The sequence below is a fragment of the Mesocricetus auratus genome, unplaced genomic scaffold (genome assembly GCF_017639785.1).
Source record: "Mesocricetus auratus isolate SY011 unplaced genomic scaffold, BCM_Maur_2.0 Super-Scaffold_100014, whole genome shotgun sequence".
Classification (NCBI taxonomy): domain Eukaryota; kingdom Metazoa; phylum Chordata; class Mammalia; order Rodentia; family Cricetidae; genus Mesocricetus; species Mesocricetus auratus.
The window spans coordinates 26,096,819-26,112,505 of record NW_024429197.1 but is presented as its reverse complement, the minus strand read 5'-3'; the positions used below and the strand labels follow the sequence as shown (position 1 = coordinate 26,112,505).

The 15,687-nt window shown below is 43.3% G+C and overlaps 1 protein-coding gene across 2 annotated transcripts; it reads left to right on the top strand.

The window, feature by feature from the left end:
• The first annotated feature begins 3,693 nt into the window (after positions 1-3,693).
• On the top strand, positions 3,694-15,324 carry LOC101844652 (cytochrome P450 4A10). 2 transcript variants are annotated; one of them, XM_040756938.1, is made up of 13 exons: positions 3,694-3,882; positions 4,999-5,143; positions 5,762-5,806; positions 6,768-6,895; positions 8,015-8,139; positions 8,510-8,664; positions 9,073-9,179; positions 9,262-9,452; positions 9,548-9,681; positions 11,385-11,449; positions 11,599-11,675; positions 14,199-14,372; positions 14,733-15,324. In XM_040756938.1, exons 1-12 carry the CDS (start codon positions 3,694-3,696, stop codon positions 14,365-14,367), a joined length of 1,530 nt encoding a protein of 509 aa, XP_040612872.1. In that variant the 3' UTR covers positions 14,368-14,372; positions 14,733-15,324. The 2 variants fall into 2 exon arrangements, with proteins under 2 accessions (XP_040612872.1, XP_040612873.1); XM_040756939.1 differs by lacking the exons at positions 5,762-5,806; positions 14,733-15,324 and having other exon boundaries at positions 11,616-11,675; positions 14,199-14,308.
• Positions 15,325-15,687: the final 363 nt, after the last annotated feature.

The following is a 15,687-nucleotide window of genomic DNA, read 5'->3' as shown; positions in this document are numbered from 1 at the left end:
TTCTCGTGGGAGGCCTTACCCCAAATAAGTGGAGACAGAGGATGAGTGGATGGGGGGTAGGGGTAGGTTGGGGGAGGGAGCAGGAGGAGAGGAGGGAGGAGAAACTGTAGTTGGTATGTAAAATAAATTTAAGCATAATGAAAAAAGAATAAAGATACAACTAATGTAATAAAGAATGTCTTTCTGGTAAGTGTTACAAAAGAAATCAATGGATTGCCTTAAGAAAAAATTTAAAATTATTTTAAGGACACTTGACAAGATGTGGAAGAATACAGACTTTATTAAAACAAACAAAAATATTCATCACTTGAATGAGAAACTTGAAAAATAAATACATATCATAAAAAGAACCCAACAGAAGACACAGAGAACTCAGTAAATTGAAATAAAAATACCATTGTGATTCTCAATAGCAGATTACATCATGCAAAAGGAATAATTCTGAGCTTGAACACAGGTTTTTTAAAATAATGCAAGACAAAAATGAAAAAGAAATAAGAAAAAGACAAAGGCTAGCATATATAAGGTTAACAAGATACCATAAGGGGAAAATAGTCACATTACAGGAGCTACAGAATGAAAACAAACCTGCTTGTGAGGGCTGGTGAGGTGGTTTAGAGTTAGAGGCGCTTGCTTCCAAGTTGACACCATGAGTTCCATCCCTGGAACCCACATGATAGAAGGAGAAAACAGACTCTTGTAAGTTGTCTCTAAGCTCCACACACACGTTATGGCATCCATGTTCAAAACACATACAAATAAATAGATAAGTAAATAAATCTATTTAGTTAAATAATAGCTGAAAGCCTTCTAAATATTGAGAAGTGCATGGGCATCTAAGTGCAGTAAATTCAAAGAACTCAGTTTAGATTAAACTGTCAAAGATAAACTATATTCATGCTCTCAAAAGTCCAAGGCAAGAAATTCTAAAAGAAACAAGAGAAATATGCCAAGTCACATATAAGCAAGGCCATAGTAGAATAACATCAGAGTCCACCCAGAAACTTGCAGAAATGGAGTAAACTTTCCGATTTAAAAAGTTAGTTTGGCTGGATAGATTTTAAAAGTGAAATTAAATTATATGGTGTCTACAAAACCTTATAAAATAGTGTGGAAAGACAGATACAAACCCACTGGTTTAGAAAAGCAAAACAAGACAGGAATGAGGAAGAAAGATATGCAGTCCATGTTGCTTAAAGGGAACTCATTATCCTGCCTAGCCTGGCTCCCTTTGCCATTAAAGACAGATATTTGGTCAGAATGAGTCCATAATCAGAAAAAAATGAGATGTCAAGAAGAGTCAGGTCCACATCATCTATTGCCCCCAGTCATCTATTGACCCACAAAAGTAGAGCTCAGACTAAACTGAAGCAGTAAAAATAACAGAATCCTAAACATCATTGATGACCCTGCAAGACATAACAGTTAACACAGGAAAAAGGTGTGTGTGTGTGTGTGTGTGTGTGTGTGTGTGTGTGTGTGTGTGTGTGTGTGTGATATGTTAATGGGAAGTCCCATGAGCTTAAGCTCAGACTTGTCCAGTCAAAAGAAACTGCATCTGGAAGATGTGCTCAGCATCCATGTAGGATGCTCGACATCAATGTAGGATGCTCAATCCCTTTCAGACAGAGGATGAATGGTCCAGGAGCAGTGCAAGATATTCATCATTACCTCTGGCATCACAAGGCCCATGAGACCTAGAGAGAGAAGAGCAGCAGTGCCTAGATGCTCTTTAGACTGAATTAGAACTACTCACCATTCATTTTCCACAGACAATTCAGGAGAAACTAAGTAGGTGCTGGGTTTCTTGTGGGAACTCCAGGAACTCCCAAACGCAACAAGTAAAACCATATTGATCTCCAAAATTTACAAAGAACTCAAGAAGCAAGTCTCCAAAACATCAAAGGACCCAATTAAAAAGTGGGCTGCAGAACTAAATAGAGAGTTTTCAATAGAGGAGTCTAAAATGGCTGAGAGGCACTTGAGAAAGTGCTCAACATCCTTAGCCATCCGGGAAATGCAAATCAAAACAACTCTGAGATACCATCTCACTCCTGTCAGAATGGCTAAAATCAAAAACACCAATGATAATTTATGCTGGAGAGGATGTGGTGAAAGGGGGACACTCCTCCATTGCTGGTGGGAGTGCCAACTGGTTCAGCCACTTTGGAAATCAGTATGGAGATTCCTCAGAAAAATGGGAATAAACCTACCACAAGACCCAGCAACTCCACTCTTAGGCATATATCCAAAAGATGCCCATTCATACAACAAAGATGTCTGTTCCACTATGTTCATAGCAGCTTTATTTGTAATAGCCAGAACTTGGAAGCAACCTAGATGTCCCTCAACCGAAGAGTGAATAGAGAAAATGTGGTACATTTACACAATGGAGTACTATTCAGCAGAAAAAAACAATGGAATCATGAGATTCGAAGGCAAATGGATGACACTAGAAGAAACCATCCTGAGTGAGGTAACCCAGTCACAAAAAGAGAAACATGGCATGTACTCTCTCATATATGGATTTTAGACATAGATCTGGGGAGTGCCAGCCTACAAGCCTATGGCCAGAGAGTCTGGGAAACAGAAACTTCATTTAGTGGCTGATTGAAGAAGAGGCAGACTCCCTCGGTTAAGTACTGAGCTGAACTCAAGAAAGCCAGTAACAGAGAGGGAGGACTGATGATCAAAGGGATTAAGACTGAGCTGGTTTAACCCCCAGAAACAGCTGACCAGACAGAGGTTAACTCTTGAATCCCAGGCATCAGCCTGGGAATCCAGCATGGGACTGATCAAGACCCCCTGAATCTGGGTGTCAGTGAGGAGGCCTAGGCAATCTATTGAGCCTTGGGCAACAGATCAGTACCCATCCCAAGTATACACATGGACTTTGGACTCCCATAGAACAATGTGAGGTGCACTCTCACCCTGAACTCTTGGGGAAGGGTCTAGGCCCTGCCCTATATGAAATGACAGACTATGGACACCCCCATGGAGGGCCTCACCCTCCCTGGGGGAATGAGGGGATAATGGGGGGGTTGGGGGAGGGCACGGGAGGAGGGGAGGGAAAGGGAGAGGGACCTGGAACTGACTTGTGAAGCAACCTTGTTTCTTATCTAAATTTAAACTGGAAAATAAAATAAAAAATAAAATAAAATAATAAAAAAACCATAGACTTAAGACATGAAGCTTGGGAAAAGAGGCAGTGGTATGGTGACCACATGACATACTTAAGCAAGATTATAACAACATTGCTTGATTTTTAAATACAAATAAAACTTTGTGGGGGAAAATAAAAAATGAATGGATGAATATTTAAAGAAATTGTGATTTTTCTGCTTAAAAACATGTGCAATACCCATGTGTTGAATATCATACTATACCCCATGGGCATATAAAAAACGATGAAAGGAAAATTAAAAAGCAAATAAATAAATGTTTCTGACTAACACAAAGAGAGTAAAGTGGCACAGGTCTGACCCTTAACCAGCATCAGCTGACAAATCATTTCTCTGCCTCTCAAGGTAAATCATTCATGTTAACTGACCAACTGCATTTTGAGAACAAGCTCTGTCTACCTTAACAGTTTTCCCTCCCACTGCTAGGTGGGAAGTCCTCTCAGGATTTATGCAGGAGGTAGAGAGGATTCCTGAGAGTGAGGACACTCTGTGACTCGGGAGTGCCTGCACCATGAGTGTCTCTGCTCTGAGCCCCAGCAGATTTGTAGGCAGCATCTCTGGCTTCCTCCAAGTGGCCTCGGTGCTTGGCTTGCTTCTGCTGCTGCTCAAAGTGGTCCAGTTGTACCTGCACAGGCAATGGCTACTCAAGGCTTTCCAGCAATTTCCATCCCCACCCTTTCACTGGTTCTTTGGACATCAGGTATGAAGGGAAGAAGGAAAGGGAAGGTTGGTGGGAGAGCAGGGAGGATGGGGGATCTCAGAGACCGGCCATCAAGATCACAGGATGCAGCCCGCTGTATAAAATGCCAAGTACTTCATGAGACACACAGCTCAGGCTGAGATACCCTCCAATATTAGGGTGGTTCAACATGTCTGGCTGTTGCTCTGCTTTGTACTGATAGCCCCTCACTTGGAAGGCTGTGGTTGAGCCTACGTAGTCTCCTCCTCTTCAAGATGAGCACCTTCAATTGCCTCTGGTGTTCTCAAACAGCTTCTGAGTGATTCCCTGCATACTCACTCATGTATATTCTCTCCCAAGCTCAGAGATTGTCTGGGAACGCAGACATCAGTGAGATGGAAGCCTTGCACCTGTGGGTTTTTTAGCTTAGCAATGGCACATATCTCAGGAGCTGTCAGGTTCAGGAGGAGTTCACACTGCTGCGATGAGTGGGCAACTGCCCTCAGAAATTCCCCTCAAGGGAAGATTGAAGATGGGTAAATTACAAGCTGAAATCCTGAAGTTATACCATGTAAAGGGAAAAGGCTGTGTAGTATCCTCAAGTGAGATCACTGATGTTAGAATTTCCTGGGGGTCTGTTTAGCCCTCCTTTCTCCTTCCACACAACCTGTACTGTTAGCTACTTAGGTTCAAGGCACCATGACTTCACTGTATCACAGTGCTCAGCCCAAGAGCCAGGCACAGATTCTGAGATCTCCCAGGAAGAAGATGGTGTAGCAGACAGCATACTGGGAATGGATAGTACTGACTCCTTCTACTCTCAACCTGGGAAATAAGGCCCATAGACAAGCAGAAGGATATGTGGAGAGGCACTCAACAAAGGATTGTGCAATGGATGTTCTTAGAAGGAGATGGGGATGTAGTGCTTGTGTGTACTGCTGAGGATCCACCAAATGGCACTGTCAAATCCAGCTCAGGACCAGTCCCTGATGTAGCAAAACTGAGTGATAGCATAGATAGTCCATCAAACTGCTCCAAACCCTGAGCTGCTTCTGAACACTCTAGAACTATGTTGGTGTGCTTGTTCTGCGCTGGAAACTAATCTAGAGTCCCACTGCTTTATCTTTCCCTCAACAGCAGTTCCAAGGTGACCAGGAGCTACAGCAGGTTTTGAAGTGTGTGGAGAACTTTCCAAGCGCCTTTACTCGCTGGCTTTGGGGGAGCAAAGCTAGCCTTTCCATCTATGACCCTGACTACATGAAGGTGATTCTGGGGCGATCAGGTGAGAGTGACATGTAATTTGGAAGAGTTTGTGCCTTCTTCTTTGTAAATAGCGTGAGGCTGCCAAATTTCAGAGGAGTGTGGCACTCAGCCACTTCCTGACACCGTCTAGCTACCATTCTCCTTGGCCACAACCCAGTACAATACTCAGTTCTGAAATTTCAAGTCCCTCAGCCAAAACTCTTAATATTTCTTTGATATTTAATCAAATTAAGATGATAAGCCATGTAATTGTTCCAGGTCTGAAAAAGAAACCTCAAATTCATATTGGATTGAGTTTGAAATCTCTAATTGTTACCTTCCTGGAAACAGAGGATAATTAAGCCATAATCCACTGTAACTGTAACACACACACACACACACACACACACACACACACACACACACTTGTAATACTTGTCCTGCTTTTTACTTTGAGCACAAGGACTGTTTCTCACCAATCACCATCCAGCCCCAGAACGAGTCCAGCTACTGGTACATGAAACCTAGGAGACATGAGGAAATGAACAGTGACATAGAACAGTTTACCAACAGACAGTCATTAAAAGATCACAGAAGCCCATGACTTCAACCACCTTATTTAGCCCATTCCTTGTAAAGGCCATTGTTTCCATTTCAGATCCAAAGGCACTTGATACCTACAGATTCCTGGCTCCTTGGATTGGTATGTATGTCTAAATCAGAGTGGTGGTCTAGTCCCAATTAGATTTTGCAAGTGCTGAACAAAATGTGACCGACTGCCATTGTCATAATCTAACCCCAACCCTAAAGAAGTAGAAGCTCCACATCTGACCTTTCACTTCACCAAACAGTCCTATATGAACATAGTGTATGTCCCTCCTTGGTCAATCCCTTCCAACTCTTTTGCAATATTTTTTATAATGTATTTGTTCTTTTAAGTTTCATTTTACATTCCAACCACAGTCTCCCTCCCACTCCCGTTGCCTCCCCTGCAGCCCACTCGAAGTCTATTCCTCCTCACAGATAAGGGCTCCCATGAAAAGTCAACGAAGTCTAGCACAATAGGCTGAGGCAGGGTCAAACCCTTCTCTCATGCATTAAGGCTGAGCATGGCATCCCACCATAGAGAGTGGGCTACAACAAGCTAGCTCATGTACCGGGTTTATATCATGGTCCTGCTGCCAGGGGCCCCTCAGGTAGTCTAAGTTTCACAACTGTCTCCCACATACATAGGGGCTAATTCGGTCCCCTGGAGTCTCCACAGTGTTGGTCTAGAGTTCATGAATTTCCACTGGCTTGGTTCAGCTGTCTATCTGTATTTCCCCATCATGACCTTGACCTCCATTGCTCATATATTCCCTCCCCCCTCTCTAACTGGATTCTCAGGGCTCAGCCTGGTGCTTGGTTATGAATCTCTGCACCTGGTCCCATCAGTTACTGGAGGAAGACTCTATGATACTCTGTTGCAATTTTTATCTGACAGCTGTCATAATCACAGAATCCCACTAGCTAGAGTTTGTGTTCTGAACTGTACCAATTTTCAGACTTGTCATCCTCAGCACCACTTCATACCAAGTTTATCTAACTGTCTCTCTGATCCATCACACACACACACACACACACACACACACACACACACACACACACACACGTCTCTGGCCCAGGCTATGGTTTGCTCTTACTGAATGGACAGCCATGGTTCCAGCACCGGCGGATGCTAACCCCAGCCTTCCACTATGACATTCTGAAGCCATATGTGAAAACCATGGGCAACTCCGTCCAGTCAATGCTGGTGAGTTCATTTGACTTTCTTCTCCTCTGCTGCCCAGCTCTGCTGTCCTTTCTACATCAGGTGCTGCATCTGATACTGCTACAACTACCACAGCTCAGCAGCAGCAGCAGCATCTTCTTCTTTCTCCTCTTACTGCTCATACTCCCCCTCTCTCTTCTTTCTCTCTCTCAGTCTCACTCTTTGCCTACTCAGAGTGTACACCACAGGCTCCCCATGTGTACTCTACTATGAATATAGGTTCTTCATGCAGAGATGAAATAGGAATATTCCAGGTACCAGGATATGGCCATCCTTGCTCATTGTCCAAGGCAAAGAGTATCATGGTAGATAGGGATTCCAATTTCCTCTTCATATCCTCAACTTAAGAGAGACTGCCCAGGATGATACTGAGTCAGAGTTTCCCTTCAGTCTCAGTGCTTCTGCATTGACTTGAGTAAATGTGCAGGAAACAGGATGCCATATCCACATTGTCATAGTCAACCCTGACATACCACAAACATAAAACAGACTCTGGATACTGACCCAATTATTCCTAGCTATCTTTAATGAATACATAGTAATTAAACTCACTGGTGACCTTGTTAGAAATGCCCATAGTGGCTACTTGGACTTTCTTTTTTTTTTTTTTTTTGGTTTTACGAGACAAAGTTTCTCTGTATTGTTTTGGAGGCTGTCGGTCCAGCCTGGCCTCGAACTCACAGAGATCCGCCTGCCTCTGCCTCCCGAGTGCTGGGATTAAAGGCGTGCGCCACCACCGCCCGGCTACTTGGACTTTCTTATGATTGATACCTACCATTGTCTCAGGTTGGTCTCAGCTCTTCAAACCCTGGTGCATTGTCTTCTTTACCCCCTAAAACAGCACTGCTTGTTGATTAAAACATCTTAACTAGTTACAAACATTTAAAACTTGTTTCTTTATCTTATGGGTTTCTACATTTAATTTTAAAATGATTTACTAGAATATAGGTAGCCTTTCACAGTTTTTTTTTGCAATCTGTAGAACATGTTATCTAAATTGAATAACTTAGAACAGGGTAACCAAAAATACAGGGAAAGAATCCAGTCTATTGAGCACAAGTCCTCTGTGAAAATTAGGTCAATGTCCTCTTCCCATTGCAGGACAAATGGGAAAAGCTGGCTGGTCAGGACTCCTCTATTGAGATCTTTCAACACATCTCCTTGATGACCCTAGACACTGTCATGAAGTGTGCCTTTAGCCACAAGGGTAGCATCCAGGTGGATGGGTGAGTGACAACCCTTGAATTTCAGGGCATTTGGTCTTACCAACTGGTACAGCCTCATCTGACATGCAGGTAGGGCAGCTTGGATCTTGCCTCTATAAAAAAAAATTCTAGAGTATGACCCCAGAACCGGGTCAGTTCCTGACACAATCCAACCCTGACCCAACTACAGACTACTGATTCCTAACTGAGATTGATGTATAGATATTAATGCCACCTTCTGCAGTCTTAAAAATTACAAGGGCTATAAGAAAAATTAATGTTGTGCCTCAATGCTCCCTGTCTCTACCATACAAAAATCTCTCTCCAGAGTCCATCTATCTGCTGGTCAGATCTCTTCACAGTCTAATCTATTGTGTGTCTTCTTCCTCAGAAATTATAAGAACTACATCCAGGCCATTGGGGACCTGAGCAACCTATTTTATTCCCGTGTGAGGAACATGTTTCATCAGAATGACACCATCTACAGTCTGTCTTCCAATGGCCGCATGGCCAACGGTGCCTGTCAGCTCGCCCATGATCACACAGGTTCTGTCTGTACCTCATGACTCCATCATTTCCCAGGATTAGCTCAAAGGGTCTGGCTATTGAATTCAGAGGTAGATGTAGACCCTTCAGTGTCCCTGAGTCACACACTTGTGGATACTTTAACACTGCAACTGTTTAAGTTGGGTTGTCAGAATGCCAGGTATTATGTGGGTGTCATCATATTGGTAAAGTTTAGTGAAATCTGACCCAGTAGTTCAAGCAGAACTTCCTTGACCTGTCCTCTAGAAAGGAGATCTGGCCTGTATCAAATGGTACTAGTCTTCTAACCCTGCCCACTCCTTAGTTACTGATCTATACATAGCACATAGCTTTGGACTAGGAGACTCGTGGAGCTACACAATGTTACTGTAGCTCTCAAGTCTCTTAGATAACTGCTGTTCTGTACAGATGGAGTGATCAAGCTGAGAAAGGATCAACTGCAGGATGAGGAAGAGCTGGAGAAGGTCAAGAAGAAGAGACGTTTGGATTTTCTGGACATCCTCTTGTTTGCCAGGGTGGGTGTGTCACAGAGGCCTGTGTATCATAGAGAGTCTGCCTGGAGCACACAGCTCTGATGACACCTGTTGCCTCCCTCAGACGGAGAATGGGGATAGCTTGTCTGACAAGGACATACGTGCTGAGGTGGACACATTCATGTTTGAGGGACATGACACCACAGCCAGTGGAGTCTCCTGGATCTTCTATGCTCTGGCCACTCACCCTGAATACCAGCAGAGATGCAGGGAGGAAGTTCAGAGCCTCCTGGGAGATGGATCCTCCATTACCTGGTAAGAGTTCAAGAGGTGACAGAACCCTTATTCTTTGGGTATGGAGGAGCCCATGGTCTCCAGTCTACCTGACTTCAGAATGGACCTTGTTTCAGGAATCACCTGGACCAGATGCCCTACACTACCATGTGCATCAAGGAGTCCCTGAGGCTCTACCCACCTGTCCCAACCATTGTCAGAGAGCTCAGCACACCTGTCACCTTCCCTGATGGGCGCTCTTTACCCAAAGGTATGAGATTCCCTGGACTGTTCACCTAAAATCATTCCAGAGGTAAAAGATAATCAGAAGTCTGTGTGATTCAACAGTCCTGAATCCCTCTCGGTGTCCATTTCCTTTTAAGGAAATAAATTCTTCTTCCTCATAAAGTACATTTTTAATGTGGACATAAACCAAAATGACGTCCTATAAAGTTAAATGATCTCCAATTCTGCCACTTTGAATGTGCAGTTGTAAGTATCTCTTGTTTATCAGCTAATACTCCTTTTGAATCCATTCCTTATCCTGATACATCCATTCCAGTTTGGAAACACCAACATTCTTTGATTCTTACACTCCAAACTCAATGTAAATGCCCAAACTACACAATTCATAGTCACTCTCATTCTTCATAAGTCCTCACTGTCACATGTGTGTGTTTTCAAGTTGGAGCTGGAAACAGAACTGTATGTTTGTACATACAAGTGGAAACCAAAGGCCAACATTAGGTTCATTCCTTGGGTATTGTCCACCTTGATTTTTTAGTCGAGACGGTCCCTCACTAACCTGCAACTCACTTATTAGGCTGGATGTCCAGTGAGCTATAGGTACTTGGCTTCCCACACCTCACCAGCAGTACAATGACAATCCTGTACCACTGCACAAAGCTTATTTGCAGGTTCTGCAAATCAGACATAGGTCCCCGTGCTTGTACAAAAAGCACTTTACCACTTTATGTGTTTCTCCATCCCTAATTGTCACATCTTTTTATCACCCTCTACATTAGGTATAATTCATAGGAATTTTATTTATAAAGAACTACTGCCGGGCGGTGGTGGCGCACGCTTTTAATCCCAGCACTCGGGAGGCAGAGGCAGGCAGATCTCTGTGAGTTTGAGGCCGGGCTGGACCGATAGCCTCCAAAACAATACAGAGAAACCCTGTCTCATAAAAACCAAAAAAAATAACTACTATTTATATATAAACCAGTAAATACAGTATAAACAGTAAGTGCAATTGTATATATAAACACAGAGATATGTATATAAACAAACTCTATCCTTGGAAAATTCTTCACAAAGAAACCTTTGAATATGATATTATGACTTTATCTCTCAAATCCTATTTGCTGGGAGGTAAAGGACACATAAAAAATTAGATAGAGGCTAGGGAGATGTATTTCTTTCTTGGTCAAAACAAATGAAAGAGAGCATCAATCCCATGACATGGGTCATACATGGTCCAATTTCTAAAAAGCATGAGGTTGACAGCAGAGATGAAGTGATGACCAGATAATATACCCCTGCAATGTCAGGAAATTACCCTTTCCTCCACACCTCATTCTTTCAAAATCCTACTTGTGCCACATACTGTTTTGGTGATGACATATAACCCCGCTCTGAAACATCATTAACTCACCTGAAAAACCAGCCTAAAACAACTGGGGGATTATGATGGGGACTGAATATCTTTAGTTGAAATCCTTCATCAAATTTAAGCTCTAAGTTGATTCACTCCCAAAACAGGTTCATATCATTCTTGTTCTCTTTCTTTAACTCCATTTCCACATTCTTTCTTTATGCCTCAAGTCGATTTCCAAGTCACCCACATCTACCCAAACTGATGATCTGCAGGAATCAGACCTCTTGTGCAAGTATGTGCCCTGCTGTCTCAGGAACCAAGGATTCACACCCTGGGTATAACCATCTTCCATCCTATCCCTATCTGTCCCACAGGTGCCACAGTTGTACTCTCCATTTACGCACTCCACCACAACCCGAAGGTGTGGCCAAACCCAGAGGTAGGAGGCCCCACAGTAAGGCAGGGGAAGATCCCTCCACTCCAGACCAATTCTCCTGATGTCCCCACCTATAGGCGTCTTGTCCCTGGTGGGTTGAAAGCAGGGTTTTAACCCCTCCCTGTCCTGACTGAGTTGCTGTCTCCCTGCAGGTGTTTGACCCTTCCAGGTTTGCAGCAGATTCTCCCCGACACAGCCACTCATTCCTGCCCTTCTCGGGAGGAGCAAGGTGAGACATCGTGTGTGTATTGATAGAAGGCACTGTGGGACTCTTTGCAGCAAGACTTGATGTTTTTAACCTCCTGCACACATGACATGTCCAGGTATATCCTATTGGTGGATATGGTGGAAAGCTTCTAGGAGATGTGTCTGTGTACAAAGGGAGGGTAACATTTCAGAAGACACTATCAAGATATTAACCCGTTACTCTTCCCATTGACCAGCCAAATTTCTATGTCAGTGGATGCCACACACTTGCATGTGTTCTGATAGTTCCCTCACTTTACGGGCAGGACTTTAAGTTGATTTTCTTCCTGTGAATTTATCCTCAGGTGTTCAACATTTCAAGTTTCAGGACTCTTAAGTGTCATACATTTATCCCCAATTCAGTGTGGCTCACCACCCTTCCTCAATAGTTCTCTAATTGTAGAACCACTGTGGTGTGTGATAAGTTTGCTTGGGTGTCTGTCATACGCAATTGTCAAATCAGATATTTGAAGTGTTACAGTGAGTCTTTTGAAGAAAGTTTTAAGTCAGTCTTCATGGACTACCCATGTGCATTCTCCCCCACCACAATCACTGAACAGTGTTGATATTTCACATCCCTCTTAAAATTAATAAATTGCCAAACTTTGACACACTATGTGTGTGTGTGTGTGTGTGTGTGTTCTTTGAAGTTACACTTAGAGGCTGTATAACCCAACTTCAGACAAAGAAAATTAAACAGGAGGAGAATAACTGTATTTGAGTAAACTCTCTGTTTTATAGCACATAGTATTTACTAAGGTTCCTGGTGAGTGAAATATAAAACACTTTTGAAATAGCTACTGAAAAATATGAAGGCTCTCCAATGACTTCTAGGAAAATCCTAAAAGGATTGCCTGAGACCCAACTCACAGTTAGCTTTAAAGGCAGTGCAGAGCCAGGCATTGGTGGTGCATGCCTTTAATCCTAGCACTCAGGAGGCAGAGGCAGGGGGATCTCTGTGAGTTCAAGGCCAGCATGGTCTACAGAGTGAGTGCCAGGATAGGCTCCAAAGCTATACAGAGAAACCCTGTCTCGAAGAAAAAAAAAAGGCAGTGCAGAAGTGGGTTTTTCTGAGCCTATATACTTCATGAATTCTTCAAGTGGCAAACAGCTTTCACAGAACAGGCTTTAAGCCAGACACAGTCTGTCTAGCATTTGGTGAACTTTACAATTGAAAGTTCCCACCTCCACTCACTGCAAATCAGGTCACTGGCACTAGATGACCGTAGAGCATTGGGAAACTCAGCTAAAGTTGGAATGAACCATGCAGCTGCTGGCGTTTTTCTGAGGCAGCCTCAGGCATGCCTAGAGCTCATGACTCCTCTACCTCAACTTTCCAAGTTCTAACTTCAGGAAGAGTGCACCACACTTTGATCTGTTCAGAAGATTTTTAAATTTTTTGTTGAATTTAACTCCATTTCTTCATGCCTTAAATTCAAATGGATTAAACTTTAGAGCCAATAAAAGTAATTATGGCAAATATAAAATAAAATATAAAGGCACTCCTATGTGTCAGGCATTATGCTAGATAAAATAGCAGGAATTAATGACAGTCTTCTATCCCAGCCTTTAGTGCCAAACTGTATTCTCAAATACAAATACATCCATGGTCAAAATATATTCTCTCTCCATTCTTTCACTTATTAAGCAGTTTGCTGAATCCTCTGTGTTTCAGACGTCATCCCATGCTCTGACTGTGGCATGTCCTTGAATATAGCACTAATGGTGCCTTGGGTGCTCCTGAAGGACAGGGACAGTCAGCAAAAAAAAAATGAAAGCCAGATGCACATTAGCCTGAGAATTGGGAGTATGCAGCCTTAGAGGGAGGAGCCATTCAAAAACAAGTCAACAGCTTGGTGTGAAGTAGGAAGTGAGATGGGCAGGAAATTGGTGAGGGCAGCAGTCAGTAGAGGGTGTGGCTGTAGCTAGGCACCTGAATACAGCCCCACGTGATGGAGGTACAGAGGGTCATTGGAGAGGGAGAGTCAGGGAGACAGAACAGTCCAGGACAGCCCAGGGCAGAAAACTGGAGAAGGAACAAGGGACATTTCTGAAGTACGGTTAGAAAGCTACAGATGTTGGTAAAGGAGGTAGACACACCCTAAGTAGGAGGCAAATGGGACAGCAATAGAGGATCCTCTACACAATGACCTGTAGGAACTTTCCTACTGAAAATGACTCCACTCTTTGTAACCCATGTCCTAGATCTCCCTGGAAGGAGTAAGCTAAGCAATGATTCACAAGTTTGACCTCTAATCCTTAGAATACTGGCCTTACAGATTAAATAACTCCAAAACAGCTAGTGTCAAATAGCCTTGAAAAATGTAGAGGCTGAATCAAAAGTCAGGAGAGCCAAGGTCTCGGGTAGAAATATGTGTGGCATCTAATGAAAGAGGTTAGACTGGACATGTGAAGGTAAGCCCTGAGTGCTGTTCTAAGCTATTTCAGGAGCTCTTCCCTGCCTAGGTCAGAGGTTATTGAGTCTTATTGTCCTTTTCTGGCCCAGGAACTGCATTGGGAAGCAGTTTGCTATGAATGAGCTGAAAGTGGTTGTGGCTCTGACTCTGCTCCGCTTTGAGCTGCTGCCTGATCCAACCAGGGTTCCCATCCCCATATCTCGACTTGTGTTGAAATCCAAGAATGGGATCCACCTACATCTCAAGAAGATCCACTGATTCTGGTATGGACACAGACAGACTCTATGAGTGTACTGCCTGACATTCCAGCTTCATGTCATCTGTGCCTTTCACTATCTTGCTTTCTATCTGCTCTTCTTACATCACCCCTATTTGCTCCCCTGCCTCCTGTCCTCTGTCTGTCTGTATCTCTCTCTCCCACTCCTTCCTTCCTCTTGATCCCCTATTTGTCTTTCTGTCTCCTACTACCTACATATGATCCCTAGTCTCCTCTGTCCTCTAGCCTCCTCTCTTTTCCTCTTATCTTTCTGTCATCTTATTTTTCCCTACATGACTTCTTCTTTACACAAATAATCAACTGTCATAACCTTGGTTGTCCAAAATGACAGGTTATTATCTTACAGCTCTGGATCTCAGAAATCTGAAATGGCTGCCACTGACAGAAGACCTAGTTGATGGTGTGGCCAATCTTCCTCTGCAGAGTTCTCTGGAGAGTCCTCATCCTCCCCTTCTCAGAATAAACCATCATTTCTTGACACTGGACTCTTACACCTGCTTTAAAGCCAGAATCTTCCAAAACCCTCTCTCCTAATTTCCTTAACTTTTCCAAAGACTCTTGTGACATCATCAAGCCCACTAAAAAGTCCAATGTAATTCTCCCATATCAATATCTCTTACTCAATCTAACTTAGTATGACATGTTTAATTATGAGAAAACATTCATGGTCTCCAAAACCTTAAGGGTTAAACATCATTGTGAAGTCTTGCTTTGTATTTACATGACTGTCGCTGGATCAGTTTGTCTACATCTCTCCTGCAAGTCTCTTTACCTGACTGACCCTCACACAAGTTTCTCCATCTTCCCTGCTTTCAGCAATAAAGTTTGTTTGTCATGATCTCACATTGCTTCAAACTGCTCCTGGATCAGGATCCATGATGCCATGGACAGACTTCCCTAGTATGTCATATCTGCTTCCTGGAACAGGCTTCTCTTGAAGCCACTGTCTGCAACCAGGATCTCCTTCCTAGTCTCCTAACCTACCAGGTTGATGGGATGGCCAGTTCAGAGGAGTGCAGGAGAGGACAGACCGGACACTCAATGCCTGAACAATGGGAGAGCTGGGCAGGAACAAGAGCCCAAATCATCAAGCACAGAATGTTCAAGCAATACAGAAAGTCTCATGCTTGTCGTGTTCAGACAAAACATCAAAGTGAGAGCACAGATCTCTGAGTGCCCAGCCACAGACAAATACTCTAAACACAGGGTTCCAAATGGGATGGAATGTGTAACCAGAAAGTGATTCTACAGCCTGGAAGCAATGAGCAAGAGCAGCTCATTTCACTGCCATGTGCATTCCC